Below are 22,325 nucleotides of genomic sequence, written 5' to 3'. Positions count from 1 at the left end.
ATAGCTAAGATGTATGTCGTCGTCCAGTTTGATCACAGGCCTGCCTAGAGAGTTCTTCTTGCACAGATATAAGACTTGCTCATCTTTTCTTCCTGTGAGTGAAGTGACGAGAATTACCTTTAGGGTTGGCTGAGAAATGTTGGAGAAATAACACAGTTTGTGTTGCTATGATCATAACTATGCTAACCTGCAAATCCCTTTCCGCTGTGAAATAAACATTAAAAAGTGTACACAGGCTGAAAACTTTTCACATACTGGTTTAAGCAAACCAGTGTACGGTTTGTAGGAGGTCATTGGCAGCACATAACTTTTCCCCCAAATGCAAGTTTAGTTCCTGTGTTTCTCGGCAGGAAAATGTTTTCCAATTTTATAGCCCACTTAAGCTAATTTATTTCCCCTGCCTCCATGTTGCTTATCTCTCTGAGGCAGATGAAACAAATGTATATGGTCACTAAATAATACATTTCAAGGTTTTTCCAGGCTACAACTTTTTTTTTCCTTCTCTGTTCTTGAAGCATAGAAAGGTGGCAACGTTAGGTAGAGCAGACACAGAAAAATGGCATCAGTGGATAATGACACAATGGCAGAGGAGGCCTGCCTACTTAGCATAGCTATTTTCAAAGAGAAGTAAACTTTGCTGTCTCCTTGGTTAAGGACACTGCAGTTTCCAGGTGGTAAAGATGCAGCAGACACAGATTCGCCAGTTCTTAGCTCAGTGGCTTCCTCTAACAAAATCTGCAACTAACCAATTGAGCTGTGTACACGTTTTATTTCTAGGCAGGGTCATGTAGGTGAAGTTCTAGGTAGATTTGGTAAGTGACTGAAGTAGAAGGAAATACTTATGAGAGAAAGTGTTAATCTCATAATTTTAACAGTATTTTCCCCAAAGGAAGACATTAACATTTGGTCTTCAAGACCAACGCGCTTGCTTTTTCACCCATCACCTAGACAGACAAAACTCTCCTAGTGTCGCCTTGAGGCCTCCTGTCAGCTTCCCTCACACCTTGTCACAGGCTACAAAAGCATGTTTTTAAAACTATGTGCAATAGCTACACATTTCCACCTCCCATCTTTTTAGCACCTATCTCTGATGTCCACAGTATTTCTATTCGTTTGGTATCCGCTGATTTTATCCACATCTCCTTCAGAAACAGGGTCTGCTCACAGCCCCCCTCTCTCTTCACCCCACAGCTCCCACAGTCGCTCCATGTGGTTCTGACTGTGAATTGATCCAGTCTCTCCGGCTTTGTGAAGCAGTCCCGAGCTGAGACTCTGCATAAAAATTTAGAATATGGAAACAGATTTAAAGGCTCATGGTGAGCCTGACGACTTAATGCTAACAAAGGACTTCAGAGGGCACTGTCTTTCTTTGTTTGCAAGGAGCGAAATTTCTCAATGCGAATACCAGGTAAAACCGCGGGTAAAGAGAAGTGGGTTTATAATAAAGAACCGACATTTTTGATTTCAGCAGCCTTGGGATTCTGGGAGCGCCAGGCGGAGCCTCCTCAGCCTATTTAAATCATTTCTGCGTCTAGTATTTGGGGGGGGTGGGGGAGTGGGGGTCGGAGGACGGCCGGGATGCAGTGCAGCTACGTGGCTGTGTGACTGAGCTGGACAAGTCACGTCTCCCTGGGCCCCGGCTTCCTAATCTGTAAAAGCAGGGGGCCGGACCGCTCATCTCTACAGTTCATTCATAGATTTAATTCCAAACCCTAATAAAAAAACAAACAAACAGACGGTTTAGCTCCCGGTGGAAAGACAAGCCCGTAGTGCAAAGATCAAAAATGGGTTTCGTAAACAGTGAGCGACACGCGACATTACTTTTCAAATCGCTTTCCTTTCTCTTGGCACGCGGCGCTTCAAACATGTGTGTGCGGGGCCATTTCGTTGCTGAACTTCAAACTAACAACCAAGCGATAAGAGACAGGAACGGCCCAGTCTGAGCGGGCGATTGAGGAGGCTTTATCTCTAGCGAGAGGAGGCGGCGTGGCCGCTCCTTTGAGCTGTTCTCTTTGAATCAAGCCGCTGCAGCGATTGGCTGCGCAGCACGTGGGCGCGCCCGCCGGACGGTCCCGGGCTGCGGCTGCTCCCGGAGGCGCCGGGCACGGTCAGGCTGCCTTTGCTGCACCCGCCACGGGCGTGGACGAGAGGGCCCAGGGGAACGCGTGGGGCTCGAGTCTGGCCCCCTGCCGACGAGAAACTCTACGGCCTGGCTTTGCCCAACTATCACTGTCCCCGGAATGTCCAAACTTGTGTCCCTTCTCTCGCCACTGTCCTCCCTCCAGATGTGCCACCCAGCGGGCAGGCTGTGCGCGCCCAGGTTGCGTGCTGCGAACTCCCGGCCCGCCCTTCGCCACTCTTTCCTGAGCATCTGGCGGGCTCCCGCAGTGTGGAGCGCACAACCCGGGACTGCACTCCCCTGCCCAGGGTCCCTCAGCTCCAGGGCTGTCTAGAGAGGCGCAGACGCTCCGACCCGGGAAAAGTTGTTTCACTCGCGGTCCCCGAGGGTTACAGCTGCTCACTAATGGCTGAGATACCGCGCCCGCTTTGTCTGTCTCCACTCTCTGCAGCGCCCGTCCCTCGCTTCCTCTCTCGATTAACTCCCCCGACACGCTCTTCTCCATCTCCTCTCCTTTTCCTCCTCCTCCTCCACCGCGGGCCGCTTTCAAGCGCTTCCTCCCTCCCTCTCTGGGTGTCACTCTCGGCAAACGGACCCTCCCCCCTGCCCTCCCCGCCGCGCCGCCCCACTTATAGCCCCGCGCACGGCGGCCGGGCGCAGACTGCTCCGGCAGCCGGAGGAAAGGCATCTCAGTGGTGGCGCTGCGGAGACCGAGTCCAGACGCCAGGCGGCCGCCGGCGCGCACGGCGTTTTCTAGCTCCCTCCCCCGAGTACACAGCCCGCCTCCTTCCGCGGCGCCTGCAGCCGCAGGCTCGCTCTCCCTCCCGAGACTCACTCCAGGAGACACTCCGCGGGTCGCGGGCACAGTCTGTGGCGTGCGGATCGTGAGGCCGAGGCCGACCGCCAGTGGTAGCCGGCTCCCGAGCCAGCGTCCCGGGCACGGTCCTCTCCTCGGCAGGCGCCCCATGCGCGCTCCTTTCGCCCAGGCAGTCGCCGCCGCTCCCCGGGGCTGAGACGTCCGCTTCTTCGCCTCCCCTCCGAGGTGACCGAGGCGAGAACCCAGCTGGTTGTGCGCTGTGGCCAGTCGCCACTGCTGTAAGTTTACCCCACTGCCCCGGACCTGTTGCGGGCGCCGCGGAGTTCAGGGACCGCTTGGCCTGCGGGGGTGTGTTCGCGAGCTGTGTGCTTGCGCCTAGGAGCCTGGGGTGGGGAGCTGTTCTTGGGTCGGAGACCTCAGTGTTCGCCGCTAAGCTCCCACAGCAAGCAGGAGCCGGGCATCGCTGGAGGGGCCTCCTCTCGCGGGCGCAGCGCCGCCGAGAGTTCCTGGGGGATCGAGGAGCAGGGCCAGGGTACGACCGATCTCCGCCCCCTCCGCGAAACACAGCCCTTCCCTAGGAGTGGATGTCCCGCTGCCTCCAGGACCGGGCCAGCGGGACAGTTGTGCCTTCCCAGCACAAGGGAGCTTTGGGGCCACACGAAGACACTCCTCATGAGGGCACATTCACTGCTGCGAAACGTCTGGAGGGAATGAATGAAAACTGGTTTTTGAAAAATTAGTTTCTTCTCATGCAAGTACAGTGTTTGGCTTTTAGTGTAAGATTGTTAGTTTCGAAGGGCAGGAATTGGTGGGCGGGGTGGAGATGAACCATTGAACTTGTTCGGCATGTAATTTGGTGTCTCCCTGAAAGGCATGGCCAGCGTGTTAAAGAGCGTTGCAAGTGTTACAGAGGACTGCATGGTGAAATGCTTTTCTTGTTAACAAGGTCTTTATAATGTTTCATTGTTACCAATAGTGCAAATGCCCCAGAAATTCTCCCTAGTTTTTCCTTTGATTGCATTGAGATCAGGTTAGAAAAAAAACTAGAGATGTGACTGGACGCGCAGAATTGGAGGCAGAGAGCCTAAGTAAGGAGCGTTAAGTGAACTGAAGTTACTGTAACTAGAAGCCCTTTTGATGTTTGCGGTAATAGCAACCCTTTTCTCATCTTCTTTGTAGATGCAGGTTAAACATATGTGCACATTTTTTGGAGACACTTGGCATGCAAATATTATTACTCTGGGGGCTTAAAAAATGCCGGAATGATGATTCATTTTATGTTGAAGGTGTGCCTACTGACTATATAAGTGGTTTCTGCTGGTATTGTGATGTTTGCATAATTTTAAACCAGAAAGCAACTCGTTTCCCTTGGGTCTTCAAGTTTACCTTTTATTTTAATCAAATACTGTTGCAAGAATGTTGGATTTTGATTGTGACATGCTTCTCCATCTGGATGGTATCCAAGATGACAGGCTAGGTTATTGCTCTGGCTTTACTAGCGAATCTGGAAAATACAGGAACATTAGTACAGGATGCATAGAGATGGAGGTCCTAGATCCTAAGGTCTTCTTAAGTTTCTTTAAGTGTAGGCCTGGTTGTGAGTGGTGTGTGGCACCACCTGACATCCAATGCTCAGGGAAACATGTTCTGGGCCTCTGGGATTCCTGCTCAATTTGCTTATGTACCTGTGCAGGACTCTCATTCTTCAGTCAGAGTTGCATTTGCTCTTAGCCTGAAAAGCAGTAGCTTTTGAGATTGCGTTGGAAACATTAGCTTAAAAAACTGTGTAGCTAGCTACTATTTTGGAATTTTTGTAAGTTTCTGTCTTAGGCATAGGAGTATTTTGAGGTGTAGGCTTAAAATCCTGCTCAAAGTACTTCAGATGGAATGTACAAATTCAAATGACAACTACAGTGGTAGGGCATCAGTGATGCTAATACATGTTTTCACGCTTTGGAAACCTGGTGCATTCACATAGGGTTATATCCATTGTTCTCTGGACTGGTAAAATGGAGTAGGAAGACTGTTGAGACTTAGCTTGAGGTGGGGGTGAAGCTTGGCTTCTCACCATTTGTCACATCTAGGAGACTAATGGGGCCTAATGGGTGCTTTGTAAAGTCTTGGCAACACCAGAGCCTAGGACTTGGTTGCTTATTTTCTTCCACTAAGCCATGTTTAACTGATAAGGAAAAGTTAACATTCCAAAAATAAAGGAAAACAAGTTGCATCACCTAATGGTATGTGGCCTGTGTGGTAAGGGCAAGTTAGGCACCTGCTTTTGTTGTTTTCAGTGATGTGCTATACAGCTGGTCAGGGAAGTGCAATTTAGTATCGAGCCCATGAATCTGTGAGAAGTTCCTAATTTGCATTTATTAATAATTCCTGGAATATAAATTAACGCAAATATCTGAATGGTTGAAGGAAACAAGCAGGCCATGGGTTTCAGCTGTGCTGTAAGGACTGGCTGTACTGGGTTTGAAACAGACACAGTAACCACACAGTTCACTCTCCTGGGATAAACAGCTTCCTTCGCAATCCTTTGACAGGCAGATTCTTGAAGACTTTATTCCTTTAAAGTAATGGGTAGGGTTAAAAAGGGGGGAAATAATCGTTCAAAAATCATATACAATTTTTGAAGGTAGAGGGATTTCCTGTATCTTTAGCCTACAATTTACTTACTGAGGAAAGCCAATGATCGTATTAGATTCTGCCATAATTTCAATTTAGATACTGAGGAAAGCACTTTAGTTAGCAAATAAATTCTAGGGTGGCCCTAAGTTAACAATGGCTGGTAAAATACACACTCACATGCATATACACATACGTGTGTGTGTGTGTGTGTGTGTTTTGATTTAGATAAAGCAGTGTTTGCATTTTGAGCTCCCTATATACGGGTGCCAGCATTAGGAGGTACATAAGAATGGTCCTGATGATGCACTGTTTAATCAAAAGAGAGGGACAGACAGATCCTTTGTTCTTGCAACTGGTTCCCCAAGAATTGATATAAAGCAGGAAGAACAGAAAAACAGCATTCAAGAGTATTCTACTCAAAATATTCTTCCTTTTATGTGCCCACATCCTCATTTTGGAAGCTGTCCAGAGCAAGAAAGATGCAGGGTGATTGTGTTCAGAATCTATTCTGTGTTTTCACGAAAGCCTGCTGATCGGTACATGGTGATGTTTATATTGGGCCTCTGTACTGATACAGCTGTCTGGTTAGAAATGATTTGTAACATTTAAATAAGAGTCCGATCCTTGTAGAAGTTGCCTAAGCCTGTGATTTTAATGTTACATTTCCCATTTACTGTACATTGCACGGAGACCAGATCTTACCAAAGGAATTCTTAATGGAATTAATTAGTAGGTATTTGTTTTACACATGGCTTTATGTTGCATCGGGCATTAAAGCTGGTGCCTCACCTGGCATTATGAGAGCTGGAGGCCTGGCATTTTAAGTGGCCCACAGTGAATCAGCTGGACAAAGGAGCTGTGAGAATGAGACTTTGCTCCTCTTGGCCTGTGCTGACTTACATTCTCGAGGACTTCAGTATCCTGAAAGTTGGCAATCAGGTTTTCCAAGATGAACCTGCTTTCAAGCAGTGATTTTTTTTTTTTTAACAGTGTATAGTTCAAATAGCTCAACAGTATTACCATGAATGCCTCTCCTTATAGGTAGTTGTCTCTGACTTTGTACAGGAATGGCGGTCCATTATTCAGAACATTAGGCAGCGTAACTAACAGCAGAAGTTCTGTGTTCTCTGTCCAAAAAGATTGTTGCTTTCTTCTGCTGCGCTACACATCAGGAGCACCCTGTTCAATGGTTTTGTTTTGTTTTGTTTTAGGCGTAGAAACAAAATGTCAGTCAGTGTGCATGAGAACCGGAAGTCCAGGGCCAGCAGTGGCTCCATTAACATCTATCTGTTTCACAAGTCTTCCTACGCTGACAGCGTCCTCACTCACTTAAACCTTCTACGGCAGCAGCGCCTCTTCACCGATGTCCTTCTCCATGCGGGAAATAGGACCTTCCCCTGTCACCGGGCAGTGCTGGCTGCATGCAGCCGCTACTTTGAAGCCATGTTCAGTGGTGGCCTGAAAGAGAGCCAGGACAGCGAAGTCAACTTCGACAACTCCATCCACCCAGAAGTCTTGGAGCTGCTTCTTGACTACGCGTACTCCTCCCGGGTCATCATCAATGAAGAAAATGCAGAATCACTGCTGGAAGCTGGCGACATGCTGGAGTTTCAAGACATCCGGGATGCCTGTGCCGAATTCCTGGAAAAGAACCTGCATCCCACTAACTGCCTGGGCATGTTGCTGCTGTCCGATGCTCACCAGTGCACCAAGCTGTACGAACTCTCCTGGAGAATGTGTCTTAGCAATTTCCAAACCATCAGGAAGAACGAAGATTTCCTCCAGCTGCCTCAGGACATGGTGGTGCAGCTCTTGTCCAGCGAAGAGCTGGAGACAGAAGATGAAAGGCTCGTGTACGAGTCTGCAATTAACTGGATCAGCTATGACCTGAAGAAGCGCTACTGCTACCTCCCAGAGCTGTTGCAGACAGTGAGGCTGGCTCTCCTGCCAGCCATCTATCTCATGGAGAATGTGGCCATGGAGGAACTCATTACCAAGCAGAGAAAGAGCAAGGAGATTGTGGAAGAGGCCATCAGGTGCAAACTGAAAATCCTGCAGAATGACGGTGTGGTAACCAGCCTCTGTGCCCGGCCTCGGAAAACTGGCCATGCCCTCTTCCTCTTGGGAGGGCAGACTTTCATGTGTGACAAGCTGTATCTGGTAGACCAGAAGGCCAAAGAAATCATTCCCAAGGCTGATATCCCCAGCCCAAGAAAAGAGTTCAGTGCATGTGCCATTGGCTGCAAAGTGTACATTACTGGGGGGCGGGGGTCTGAAAATGGAGTCTCAAAAGATGTCTGGGTTTATGATACCCTGCATGAGGAGTGGTCCAAAGCTGCCCCCATGCTGGTGGCCAGGTTTGGCCATGGCTCTGCTGAACTGAAGCACTGCCTTTATGTAGTAGGGGGGCACACGGCTGCAACTGGCTGCCTCCCGGCCTCCCCCTCAGTGTCTCTAAAGCAAGTAGAACATTATGACCCCACAACCAACAAATGGACCATGGTGGCCCCACTCCGAGAAGGTGTTAGCAATGCCGCAGTAGTGAGTGCCAAACTCAAGCTGTTTGCTTTCGGAGGTACCAGCGTCAGTCACGACAAGCTCCCCAAGGTTCAGTGTTACGATCAGTGTGAAAACAGGTGGACAGTACCGGCCACCTGTCCCCAGCCCTGGCGTTACACAGCAGCAGCTGTGCTGGGGAACCAGATTTTTATTATGGGGGGAGACACAGAGTTCTCTGCCTGCTCTGCTTATAAATTCAACAGTGAGACTTACCAGTGGACCAAGGTGGGAGATGTGACGGCAAAGCGCATGAGTTGTCACGCTGTGGCCTCCGGAAACAAACTCTACGTGGTTGGAGGATACTTTGGCATTCAGCGGTGCAAAACTTTGGATTGCTACGATCCAACGTTAGATGTGTGGAACAGCATAACCACCGTCCCGTACTCCCTGATCCCTACTGCATTTGTCAGCACCTGGAAACATCTGCCTTCTTAAACTCACTGCATCCTAGAGAAAGTGAGCATGAGGTAAGAAGTCGGTTTAGCTCTAAGTATGCATGTAATTAAGCTAGCTGTGCAAGTGCAGATGTGGAGTGAGACGTGGTCCATGTAGCCTATCCTATAGAGGTACTACAAAACTATAAAAGTAAAAGAACTTGCACCACAGAACTTAAACACTTGTGTTCACAGCTGTACCCGTTACCCCCACCCCCCTCACACACACACACACACACACACACACACACACACACTATAACATGTGTCAGCCAGTGATTCTCAGCCTTTACCGAGCCTCAGAATCTCCCAACTAGCTTTGTAAAAACTGCCCATCCCAGAGACTAGGTTTCATTGGTCTGGGTGAGGCCCAGGCATCAGCGTTTTTAGAACCTTTTCCAGTGATTCTTTTATCCCGCCAGGTGGAGAATCCTTGACCTGCGTTAATAATGCCGTCTCGTGTTTAGTGAGCCCTCACTGTGTCTGGAGCTGGGCCCTGTGTTTCACATACATCATTTCACTTACCCTCACATCAGCCTTGTGAGAGATTATTACTAGAACACTATAGACGAAAACACGGCATGCACACAGAGGTTAAGGAAGTTGCCCAAGGTGATAGAGCTTACTTAGTAGGCAGAAGAATTGGTCAGGAAATCAACACAGGCAATCTGGCTGCGATGGCTGCGAGAGCGTTAGCACTTGAATCTCATGCAGAACTCCAGCTTCATATTGGTGTCACCCCCGGAGAGAGGTGTTGCTATTCAAATTTAGCTTCCCCAAACCCTTTCTGGAATGAAGTAGGGTTTAAAATTCTGAATGCCTAAATTTGTTTCCTAGTTTGTGCTCTCCAAAATTATTTATTAGCGTATTTAAAAATTTTTTTTCTCTCCAAAACATTGCCCCTTTGAGGGTATTTATTAACTTCAGAGGGAAATTTAGGTTTGTCCTTGTAAAAGGTGGCACTTGCATTGTATAAATTTGTTGGATGTGTGGATACACGGAGCCATCTAAACTGCCCTTACTGCCGCCTTTCAGAGTTAATCAGACAGGCCGACCCTATTGTCAGAGCTAACAAAAGTTGTGTTTCTGTGTCATATATCTGAGTACATAATGGTTGTCTTGTGTACTTAAGAGTATATAATACTCTTGGCTCAAATAATTAATAGGCCTACACAGTTCAGTGTTCGTGAAGCTAATAGCCGCTTCGCTGCTGTTAAGCATTCTGAGGATTGGCCCCAGGAATCACTTAAGCATGTCTAAATGCCGCACGGAGCATGCAGAGTGTGTTGATTTGTTTTGGTGATTCATGGGCTTATTACATTACTAATAATAGAATAAAATTAAAAACTCTGCTTTGGAGGAGCCACAGTGAAAACTAACTCATTACTTGGAAACTTTTGGCTCTGTTTTCCCTCGTATGTTTTACACCTTTTGAAGGGAGCTTTCAAAAGGAAAAGAGGATATTCAGGGTCGTTGCAAGCTAGGCGAAGAGGGGTTTTGCCTCATTTGTCTTTTCTTTCCTCATCTCTTACAGCTCATTTTAAAACACCCTGGAAATTGCTGTCCCTTTCACACTTAATCTTTCTATTTATTTCATTTCTGCAGTTATCTCCTCCAGCCTATTCCAGCTAGTAGAGTTCTTAGTAATGTTTCCTCGGAATGAAAATCCTTCAAAGGCGCAGGAACAGTCAGAAGCCTCTGGGGAGCGACTGGGCTAAGAGCGACCCACACCAAACTGGTTTTTGCAGCCTTGCTGGCATCTCAGTAATCCTGAATAAACAAATGCTCTGAAAGTGGTTATTTCATTTGTGATATGGATACATGACTCACCTCTAAAGCAAGTTTAAAGAACCTCCGAGAGTAAAGCATCAGTTAACAGCGCACTAAATTGGGTGTTAATCCAGAACTGGCTATTTGCATAGGAGAGCTATAAAAATTGCCAAAGATTGTGGCGGTACATCAAAATAGTAACTGGTAGGCTGGCTGGCATCCTTGGAGCAAGGTGAAGAAGTTGAAGCAGAGAGATCATATGTGCGTTCTAGTTCTGGTCCTAAGCTGTGCAGTCTGGACCTTTCTGGACTTAGCTCCTTTGTGAAATGAGTGATTTGCATTATGCTTTCCGTAAGATCAGTCCCAATTCAGACTTGGGTGAACTGATAAATGAGGGGTGAAAAAGAAAGCAAGGAAAATACATAGCCCAGTGCCTGGCATGTATACATTCAGTGTTCAATACTCTTAGCTTTCTTTCCTCCCTCCAATTTAGACCTTAGCTTGCAATGGAATTAGCTTTGTGGGGAAATGAGGTTTCTTGGACTATTATTATCTGCTTGTTATCTTTATACTTCACTTTTGGTGCCTCCTTTCTCAGCCCAGAGTATGTTGGCAAATACTTGAATTCACCCTCACCTGGGTATTTGAAACTCATAATGCACTTCCGGCCCCATAGAAGGGGAGCAAATAAAAAGTGTTAGATTATATGTGAAATAACATTTTCTCTGCCCTTGGTGTGACCAGCTAGAAAGTCAAGCACATCACAGCGAAATTTGACAGGGCCAGGTTTGCCTTTCTAAAGGCGTGGGTCTGATCAAAGCCACACTTGCAGTTTCCCACAGGGATAACGTTGGTTTAAATTGCTGTAGTTTACTACACACAAGATAGCGTTAAAACACTTAAGCTGGATCGAGTGACTTAAGAGAGGTGCTGTGTAGGTATCCGTCCTAAACTGCAAAACCTTCTGGGACATCTCTTTGCTCTCCAAATGTAGGTGCTAACCTAATTAATACAGTGTTAACAAAAAGTTTCCCCTGGTCTAAAAAACTCTTCCACCAAGGAGGTTTTAACTGTGTCCTGCTGTTCCGTCAGCAGGTGGGAGGGAGAAAAAGGAAATTACTTTTGATTAGTCTCTGGTTTTCAGGAGACTGTGTGGCCCCAACCTGACAGCATTTAGATTTTGATTTGCTTTTAGAGTGTTAGAGCTGCCTCTTTTCAGAGTTTTTCTTTTCTTTTGGTGTTTTTTTTTTCTCTCCCAGTGTGCAACATCTTGAAATTTTATATTATTACAAGATGCATTCTTTTGGCCTAATGATGATATATGGGTTACAAGGAGGTGGGGGTAGACGGATGGAAGGATGACACCGTAGTCTAAGGAATGCCTTGAAAGCTTGAATCACGGTGAGGAAACTGCCAAAAGAAACAACTAATGAAATGAATCAGATTTCTGAACACACACAAGTGAGAAGAATTCAGTGTAAGTCAGGAGCGGCCCCTCCTGAGTTCCCTTTGTCCAGACTTAGAGTTATAGCAATAGGGATGCAGATTCCTACCAGGGCGGGAAATGTGCCCCATGAACAGGTAGGGTGTGTGTTTGAAAGACAAAAGTCCTCTGTAAAATTTCCCTATATAAAAGTAGAAATAGCCCCATGAAAAGTCCAGCCTTCATGGTCTTGGCATCTTGAATTTATGCTCACACTTGACATGGGTAGATTCTGTAGATAATTATACTGCATACCACAGCTAGTCTCCCAAGTGTGGACTGATGGACCTTGAGAATCAACTGCAGCCTTAGGCTGTTGAGGCCTGGTACATTGTCACGTGAAAGGAAGCGAAACTGATGTCTGCCATAATGAATAGTGGAGATGCATTTAAATAAGAGGATTAATATGTGTGCCGTCTATGTGGTGAATAAATTGAATTTGGAATCCTTTAGGGTAAATAGGCCAAGGAGGGTTTGCACAGGAATCTTTCCTTGCGCCGCTGGCGATCCCTTCGCAGTGGCTGTGTTTAACCACGGAGAGGAATTACAAATGTTGGAAGCAGACGATGGCCACTAATGAAAGCACCTAGATGCATAGGTTGAATTTGAACCTATATATGTTTAGGAAAGAAGTGAAGATCCTTCTTTGGACACTACTGTTTCTGTTGTGCCAGCCACCTGCATACATGCACGTGTGTAAGCGTGTGTTGAAGGCAAGCACGTCACATATCTTTGCACAGTTCCTGTTGAACCTGTAATTGATACCTGTAGAAGCAATCTTGTCCAGCTCTGTTCTGAGTTTAATTTTTTTTTTTTTCCAGAGATTTTGGGGCTACTATCAAAAATCTTTTTCTTCTGTTTTAGCTCACTCCGTTCAGTGACACAAGATGCGATTTCTACTTTGGAGAGGCCAAATTTAATGAAGAGAAAGAAAAGAAAAAGGAAAAGAAGTTGCTGTGAGACTGAGATTGTACGATCAGCTGCACCTTGTAAATGCTCTGACTGGACATGAAGGAAAGGGGTGGGGGAGGGGTGGGATTTTCTGTGCAAGTACACATGGTTTAAATATGAATGAGTGAACCTGGGATCTAGTTCTTGTCTTGTAATTGTGGATTAATGTCAGCGTTAATCAGCCCCTCAAAGGGAGAGAAAAGCTGCGCCTTTCCCCTTGCTGTACCATATTCAGCATTTGATTTCCATGGGCTCCACCATTTATGTGTAAAATTTGAAATGGTTGTCACCTCTCTCTGAGGAGCAAGCCTGAAGCCTCCACACCAGCTGCTTTTGGAGATTGAAAGCCCAACTGTGGGGCTAGGAGGGAAGCTGGCAGTGCAGGCTGCAGAGCCAGGGCCACTGGACTCTGCTCATCTCGGAGGGGTTGTGCTCCCCAGGAGGGTTTCTGAACAATGGGGACATTGTTGGGAGCCGTTTGGTAGATGTTCTTTTCTATTTATAAGTGACTTTAAACTTTCCCTTGGCTGTTAAGAAATTTGTTATAGACTTAGCTATTTATTGTTGGATGCCTGCATGCTGAAACAATGCTTAGAGTTGTCTTCACGTGTATGGATGTGTGTGAATGGTTGTATGTTTTGCACAATTTTGTGGTTGTTGTGATGTGCTTTGCTGCACAAAAATGAAAACTTTGGAGTTACAATTTGGAATATAACTGGAGGGTGGGTTGGGAAGGGAGGGATTTTGTAAATGTCAAGACAGGGAAAGATTACAAAACAGAAATTTAAACGAACATCCTAGAGGTAGAGAAAGCATGGAGGTCACTTTTCTTAGACTCACCAACTTTTAATCGGGTTTCATGGGCTCCGATCATGCTGATGGCTCATGGGGTGAGGGAAGGCGTCTTTCTGCCCCTCTCCTTCCATCTTATTCACCTCCGTCAGTCTCAGCTACTGAAATTTACAAAGGACCAAATCGCTTTGCCATTTTTTTTTCTTTGTGTAATATCCTGAAATCCTGGAAAGTTCTATGGAATAGTTCTGTATATAGAGCACAGGTAAAAGCATAGTCCAAAGTTTATTTATTTATCTATTTATTACCTTGTGAATGCTTTGCCATAACCACGGTTAACAGAAAAAAAAAAAAAAAAACAGAAAAAAAAAACTATCATAGATATAAATGAAGTCACTCGCCAGATTTGCTTGAACCAGATTCATTGTTCTCTATTCTTGCTGTACAATTTAGCAAGCATGACAAGTTCTCCAAGACAATAATCACGTTGGTACAATGTATACTTTAGTGCTCACCCATAGGTAAGTCTCTAAAAGAAGTCTTTGGTGCACAAAAGTGATACATTTGGCCACAAGACACCAAAGAATTGTAAGCAGTGGCCCCTGTTGAAGTTTTTCGGGATAGTCGGGAATCGGTTGTGAATACATTCTTTGCTAGTTTGCGTGCTTGTTTACTAAACACGTGCTGTGGTAGGTGTTAGTACTAGACTCAAATAGGTGCTTCCTCCGGTGTCTGGGGAAGACCAGAGTTTGCAACTCTCGCACTGCTCTCATTGATGTATCTCACTCACATTACTGTACTTTAGAAAATAGGGTTTAAGACTGATGACAACCTTTTTTACATTGTGACTGTGCTTGCATTGTCTAATGGCAGATAAATCCTTAACATTTCTCTCCACCTGAAAACTTCAGGCTAATTGTACATGTCCCGTCTGTGCCATGAATAAGGGGCCTATAGTTGGACCCAAATAAATGAGCCGTTGGAATAAAAGAATCACAATACTTTCTAGCAGTCAGTCTTTCACTCCTAGATGTGTCCTAAGCAATGCAAATGTGTAATTGTATTCTGGCGGCATAGTTAGGTGTTGTTATATTGTAGCAGTTACAGCTCGGTAGTTTATGATGCAAATCTGTGGAGATGTGTGTGCCACTGCATGGCTTCTGAAAAGCAGGATGAATTTTCTGCAGCTGTTTCGAAGTTGTGGTCTGTCCTTGAATCCTCTATTAATTACTATGTGTGAGCCAGAGGGAGCTGTGGTCAGGGTGGGCCCCCAGCCTGCAGGGAACTTTCTGGACTCCCCCTCTTTGAATTGATGTAAGCATTTGCGCTCACTACTTGACCATTCTCACCCTGTGAAATGTCTCACACTTTGAAGCAAATACAATTCACAGCACAGTGCACACAAAAACCTTGGCATAAGACAGAGAAGGTTCTTCTTATTCTGTGGACTGGTTGCTGTGGAAACGGATAACAAAGGGCAGCCTTCCACTTCTGGTATAATTGTGTAGCCCCCTTTTCTCTGGGCCTGACACCTGTCTGAATAAGAGTGATTAGAGCTGAATAATATCCCTCTCTTAGCTATTGAATATGTGGTTCACGTACAGAACTCGGTGTAAGTTGAAGAAGTGTTCATGCTCATATGTACTTGTTTCTTACTACTACATTTTCGAGGTTTTGTAAAACTTATTTTTTTTTTCACAATGTGAAACTGAAGGTCAAATAAATTATTAGAGATTTTCTCTTCCTGGAGTGTGTGGGTCTTGACTTGAATACAGCATAATCTTAGGCATTGAAAACTTGTGCCTTTTCTACTTTAATCAAAAGGAGGATCATTTCAGATATTTTCTGAAAGTAAAAGACATTTTACCGCTGAGTCACATTGTCCCTTTATTAAAGCAGTTTTGCACATGAAATAATTAAAATTTTTCACATTTTAAGATATTTCAAGCAAAGCAAAATACCAAAATTATGGGTTATTCATAACTTAAAATACATAAAGTCACGTACCATGCAATATTAAGACAGCATACTTTGTTAGAAAGAGTTTAGCTTTGTATCCCTCACATGGGTTATATTTGGATAGTAAAGCTACGAGAGAAGGGTTCAGTCCTCTTTTCATCTGACATCGCCTTTGAAATCATTTAAAGAAAGTGGAAATATGTGCATATTATTTCCGTGTAACAGCACAGAAAACCACAAATTTAACCCCTTGGGTACACTTAGCTTCTTCCAAGTTGCAAGTGACTGTCCCAGCTGGCTCTGTTTCACACCAGGTGAAGCCTTTCGTTCCTCCCTCATGATTGCTTAGTGTCACAATGAGATGCTCCTTTATCACTTGGGTTGGACCCTTTGCTGTTTTACTGTGCAGAGTAATGTTGGGCATCATCTTTTTTAGATAGAAAATAAATACAGCCTAATTAGCAGTCTGGGAGAGCTCACGAGTAGGCAGAGTGCAATTAGGGCCTTGGACGTGGACCAAGAAGCCAGCGCAGTCGCCTCCGGTGTTACAGAAGGATCACTCAGTTCCGGGCTGGGTGAGGCTGGAGTAGAGCCAAGCCTCGGGAACAAGTGTCGGAGTCGTCGGATCCCAAGCCCACAGAAACTGTTGACAACACCATACATGACACCATGTGACAGGGAAGAAGGGACAATTAGCAGTTGGGAATCTGACATGTGGAACTTGTATGTTCAGCAAAGCTTTGATACTAGTCCTCAGAATGGTTGAGAATGGTTCGTCGAGAGGTGATTGGGAACCTCCAGAGTTCTTTATCATCTTGGTTGGGACATGTAGACACATTGAAATAAAGAAGATACTGCAAATTCTTGCTTTCCATTCACTTGGACATTTTTATATCAGACATTCAGATCACCCAAACAATGGCGATATTAGTTTAGATTGCCTTAGACTGCATGGGATAGAAATCTGGCCATGGTGGGTAATCACAATAGTAAAACCATCTGGAGGCTGGCAGTCCAGGGCTGGGGACTAGATCCCTGCAAGGCAATCAGGGGTCTGGACTCTTCCTTCCGCTTTGCCATCCTAGACGTGGGCCTTTGGTCTTCACTTTGCAGAATGTAGCTGTACCTCGTGGCATTACTGGTACTTTCCAGGCAGCAAAGATGGAGACAGACAAAAGGAAAAAGGCATGTGCCTTTCCTGGGATAGTAATAGTTTTCCCAGAAGGCCTGCCTAGAAGACTTACAGTTATCTCTTATTGGCCAGAAGTAGGTCACATGAAGTTCCAAAGAAATCAGGAGGCTGAGGAGAGGAGTAGTTTTATCAGGGCATGGGGCCACCCCACACAAAGATGGGATTTTTGTTAATAAGGATGAAAGGGAGAACAGGAGTTGGTTGGGTTGGTTGGGCAACCGCTGCACAGGGTCTGTTACAATGTATAGTAAAGTGTCATTTAATGCAACAATAGCCCTGTTGATTGAGTGGTTACAATGTGCTACCATGTTTCCCTGAAAATAAGACCTAGCGGGACAATCAGCTCTAATGCGTCTTTTGGAGCAAAAATTAATATAAGACCCAGTCTTATTTTACTATAAGACCGGGTATATAATATAATAATATAATATAATAATAATATAATTACCCGGTCTTATTTTACTATAATAGAAGACTGGGTCTTATAATATAAAACCCAGTCTTATATTAATTTTTGTTCCAAAAGACGCATTAGAGCTGATTGTCCCGCTAGGTCTTATTTTCAGGGAAACACGGTAGGGACTGCACTGAGGACATGTTTTTCAATCATCTCATTTAACTCTCACAACAAAGGTAGATAAGAATAGAGAGGTTTCCTAACATCTCTGAGCCTCCGCTCCTTTATCTGTAAAATAAGAATGATTAATATTCTCTATCTAATATGGAGATTTACTAATACCATAAATTTAAGAGGAAGCATCAAGCTCAGTGCCTGGTGCATAGTAGGTTCTCAATAATTTTCAGCAGTCGTTGTTAAACACATCTGGGAGAATACACCCAATGAATCTGAATCTGAGTGCCTATTCTGTACGAGGGATTGTGGTGAAGGTTTGCACGCCCATCACCTTATTTCATCCTCACAGCAACCCGAGGAGAGCAGACACGGTTATCACCCCCATGTTGTAGATGAAGAAACAGATTTTGAGAGATTATCTAACTTGCCCAAGGGAGTGGTGGAACCTGGATTTCCAGACGTGCTCTCTGACCTGCTCCTCTCGGTCCAGGAATGTGGAGGACGGTGATTCATGGGGCTGCGGCTGACTGAGGGAAAGCCCAGGCTGCCACAAGTCCATCGTTTCTGGGAAGACTTGACTTCTTGAGAAGGTCTGAGGAAGCCTGCAGCTGATGAGTCCCACCCCTGGACATAAGGACTAAAGAAGCACATGGAAAGAGTCTAAGCAACACAAAATGTTCCTTGACCACAGGTTTCTGAAGGAAAGATTGCAGAGAATTTAAAAGGAAATGGAGGCCCCTGGGTAGTTGTTACACTTGATACTTCATTGAGCTGTATGCTTACTTGTGCTTTGTGTACTTTTTTGTTTGTATAATGACCATTGACTGAAAGATTGAATGTACAAACAGACGATGGCCAGACCATGATAAATATAGAACTCTGACCCACAACTTGCAGCAATCAGCCCAGGAAACAAACCTGTTACCTATAGTAACCAGTCCAGGAACCAACCTGCAATCTACACATCCGACTTATAGGGAAGTCAGACCACTATCTCTAGCAAGTGGTCCAGCAAGCCAAACAATGACTCCTATAACAATGGACACAAAACGGCCAGTACTTGGTGAAAAATCACTATCTTCCCTAATTTTTGACCCTGCTTCCAGCTGAGGACCAACCAGAGAAAGCCAAATATGCACGCCTCTCCATCACATAGGAGTCCCCTGCGTCCAGCTTCCCCTGCCACCAGCCTCCAATCAGGGCACACCTGGAGACTTCCCTTTTCTTCACTATAAAGCTTTCCCATCCCTCTGCCTGTCTTTGCATCTCTGTCAAAACGCCAGTGACAGTGACTAACTCTCTTGCTATATAGCAAGCTCTGAATAAATAACCTTTGCCTATTCTCATTTGGCTGGTCTTTATTTTTACAGATACATTTTTGTCAAATAATTAAATATTTCCCATAAAAAGGTTCATAAAATTGAAGAGGGGACCAACATTGTGGGTCCTGGCGAAGCTGGGTTTTCAGAAGGATGCTGTTTCCAGCTTGAATATCAGAATAAATGAAATGTACACAATACATATAATATAAGAAAAATGGATTTTGAGGTAATGGGGTTGAGATTAGGGCATCTGGTTTGCCAAAAGGAGAGCAGTTGCTTTGTTTAGGAATATTTTGAATAAAGTGAGAACACTTAAGTAAGTTTTACAGCCGTATTCATAGTGCACATAAATGTATGAATAAATGCAAAACGTAGCAGTTAATTCCTGGTCTTGCCTGTCACAAATCTTAAGTACTTTGCCTGTCTGACACATACTCAGCAAGCCATCTGTCCTGCATTTGAGTTTAATCATAGACAATGAATGTTAAAGCTCTGTTATTTGTCAGAGATTGGACAACTATGTGCAAAACCTAACTTTCAGAGGAAAAAACATGCATATTGAGGTATGACCATGAATTAAAAGCAATTTGACTAAGTAAATTATAAATCCACCATAATCTCATCCAGCTCTGTTTACAGCCCCAGCTTGCTTTGTGAGTCTGGGGGGAACCAAATGAGACAAAGTTTCTGTCTTTCTCTCTCTAGTCCTGTTTCCTTGGCAACCATAATCTTTATCTGAGCAAAGTTGGGGGACTGCATCAGAGGAAAGGCAGTGGGAATTTCAGCAAAGTCTCTCACTAATCCTTCTCTTGTGTTATCAGATGATTTGTTTTGTTACGAAAAGTTATTTTATACCACTTTTTAGATGGTGCTGGGAGTGTATATCAGATATCCTAGAAAGGCCGAGAGGATTTTTTTCCCCACAAGATATGCTAACATTGTAACCACAAAGATGAAATCAGCCTCTTGGTACACATAAACTAGGCACCTGCAAAGTGAGAACTAAAGTCTCTCTCTCTCTCTCTCTCTCTCTCTCTCTCTCTCTCTGTCTCTCTCTCTCTCTGTCTCTCTCTCTCTCTCTCTCCTCTCTCTCTCTCTCTCTCTCTCCTCTCTCTCTCCTCTCTCTCTGTCTCTCTCACTCTCTGGTTCTAACATATACGATTACTACTCTGTCTTGCAAACACCCATGTCCCATTCAGCCACCCACATACATTCTGTCCAAGGCATTGTGCCAGGAGAACTATTCTGAGAGAACAAATCTTGGAGTTTTGCAATCATTTATATACTCTGAAGGGAAGGAAAGGAGAAAGAGGAAAAAGTGGAAGATACTTTCCGGGAGATGTGTCTGGTAGAGAGGTGGCCCACTTCACATCCCTTTCTAGTACTTCCTGAGAGTTCAAGAGATAAAGGGGGTCCAACCAGCACCCTCTTTCAAAATGGAAACACCTAAACCCCATTTTGAGGGCTCTTGGTCATCTACACATTCCTATGTTAAGGCCACTCTGAACGGGGATGTGGGTGGGAGTGCTGACAAGGGGCAGCAGGGAACTCCGGGGTTCTCTTGCCCGAGTGGGACTCACACATTAAGGCACACCCCGAGGAATGCCAGGGGATAGGGGACCTACAGGTGGTAGTCGCTGGTGGGAGACGAATGAGAAAGGCGACATTTTACTTCAAAATATTATTGTTAGGGACGAGGGAGGGATGAATGTGTAGAGCACAGATTTTTAGGGTCATGAAACTACTCTTCATGATACTACAATGGAGGATACGTGTCATATCTTTGTCAAGATTCGTAGAATGTACAGAACCAAGAGTGAACCCTAATGTAAACTATGGATCTTGGGTGATAATGACGTGTCAGTGTGGGCTCCTAACACATGCAGTTTGTACCAAATGCACCACTGAGGTGTGGGATGTAGGTAGGCGGGAAGGTTGTGTGTGTTTGGCGGGGGGGCACTCTGAACTTTGCTCTCAATTTTGCTGTGACCTAAAACTGCTCTAAAAAATGTCTATTCAATGTCCCCCCAAATTACATTAAACACAAAAGAGTCTTTTATGGGACATCAAATAAATGGTTTAATCTAGTAAAGCATACCGTATATACTAGATAGGAGATGTTACCGTGGGTGAACTCCACGTGCGGGAGATGGAGAAGACTCTTCCTCCCATTCCCGCATTCATTGTCCCAGGACCTGGAATCGGGCTGAGGAAGTGGAGTCACGATGGCGAACTCGGGCACCCCACCACCAATTACAATGTCGCCGCTAGTAGGATGTATGTCCCACATTCCACGCTACCAACATACAAACTCACAGTCAGAACCAAATCCCTCATACCGTAAACATCGTCTGTGTTTTGGCAAATACCTACACATGAATACCTGCACTTACAGTGTAAAGGATGATTCAGACATTTTCATTTCTGCCAATTTCTTTTTCCTCCACAATACTTCACGTTCAAAATTTATATATGTTGTTTTTCGGGTATCTCTGGAGCAGAAAACTAGCTTTATACATGGCAGTATGGGTATATAAATGCCCAAATGTGACTAGAAATGTATGTCTTCAATCATTGATTGTTGTTTGCGAGAAAAAAAATTTTTTTTAAACAGTCAGGGAAGGGATTATTATCCCTTCCCTGATTGTTTAGATGGAAAGTAGAAATTGTTCAAAGAGATAAACCAAACCATTTGGGAAGAACAATGGGTCTTTCCAAACATTCTGCTAGAACTGATTAACGATAGCTGGGGGAAGGAGAGCATTGCTCTTAGCTGACAGTAGGTTGGCCTTCCCGTCTGTGTTAGGGCAGGGCTCCGCCAACTTCCTGTGAAGAGGCACCTTTCAGCTTTGGGATCCCTAAGGGTGGAGAAGTGGGGGTACAGAGGCACGGTGGGGGTGGGGGTAGATGCTGCTGGTTGTGCTTTGCTTCCAGCCACCCCAAGACAAGGCTGTTAGGCAGTGACTACCTGTATAACCTTTGAATACCCTCCAAAACCATGTCCAAGGGCAGAGAACCATGGAGTCCTGAGGTCTTTGGGTTGGCACGGCTTATGTTCTGATATTCAATATTTAGTGAGTTACTCAGGCTGGGTGGTAAGGTGAGTAACTAGCATCCTCGGGACAGCCTTGACCTTAGGAGATCCTTTCCTATCTGAGAACAAGGAATGGCATGACTCCTCCCTGTGCATCTCTGAGCATGTTTGTAGGTGCTCTCTCAGAACCAGAGAGGTGGGGAGGGGCTGCTGTAATTGCACCTGGAAAGCAGGGGCCAGACATTAGCCTGGAGGGCGGGGCAGAAAGTGGGGAATCACAGACAGAGAGAGGAGCTATGCCCATCTCCCTTCTCTCCAGGTTTGGCTCACACGCAGACACTCTTGATCACAGGTAGGCCTTGAAAGGCAAGAGAGAGTCTATAATGGGCATAGCATCGGTTTCTGTAATGTTTGGCACTGGAATAGAACCTTCAAGAAAGGTAAGATAAGAGAGATGAGTAGATGGAGCAGCTCATGCCGAACACAGGAGCTCCACTAGCAGTTTAGAAAACAGTTTTCTGTCCTTCCTTCCTTCCTCTGCAAGGCTCAGCCTGCGTTGTGGTCTGAATGCTCTCCCTGCCTTCTCTGGTCCTCTCCCCTAATTCTCCAGAGGCCTTTCTCCCTATGCATCTCTTACTTGTCTAATCCTGTATTGACATCTGTTCTTGGAGAATCCAAACTAACTCAG

The 22,325-nt window shown here is 45.2% G+C and overlaps 1 protein-coding gene across 2 annotated transcripts; it reads left to right on the top strand.

Moving 5' to 3' along the window:
* The first annotated feature begins 2,777 nt into the window (after window positions 1–2,777).
* Window positions 2,778–15,300, top strand: ENC1 (ectodermal-neural cortex 1). 2 transcript variants are annotated; one of them, XM_033110445.1, is made up of 3 exons: window positions 2,778–3,214; window positions 6,779–8,593; window positions 12,678–15,300. In XM_033110445.1, exon 2 carries the CDS (start codon window positions 6,792–6,794, stop codon window positions 8,559–8,561), a length of 1,770 nt encoding a protein of 589 aa, XP_032966336.1. In that variant the 5' UTR covers window positions 2,778–3,214; window positions 6,779–6,791; the 3' UTR covers window positions 8,562–8,593; window positions 12,678–15,300. The 2 variants fall into 2 exon arrangements, with proteins under 2 accessions (XP_032966336.1, XP_032966337.1); XM_033110446.1 differs by having other exon boundaries at window positions 12,635–15,300.
* Window positions 15,301–22,325: the final 7,025 nt, after the last annotated feature.

This window comes from Rhinolophus ferrumequinum, chromosome 7, assembly GCF_004115265.2.
Source record: "Rhinolophus ferrumequinum isolate MPI-CBG mRhiFer1 chromosome 7, mRhiFer1_v1.p, whole genome shotgun sequence".
Classification (NCBI taxonomy): domain Eukaryota; kingdom Metazoa; phylum Chordata; class Mammalia; order Chiroptera; family Rhinolophidae; genus Rhinolophus; species Rhinolophus ferrumequinum.
The sequence above is the reverse complement of the archived record's forward strand: the minus strand, read 5'-3'. Positions and strand labels throughout refer to the sequence as shown.

Coding starts and splice junctions, on each gene's coding strand:
- ENC1 (XM_033110445.1), top strand. CDS start 6,792: ATGTCAGTCAGTGTGCATGAGAACCGGAAGTCCAGGGCCAGCAGTGGC.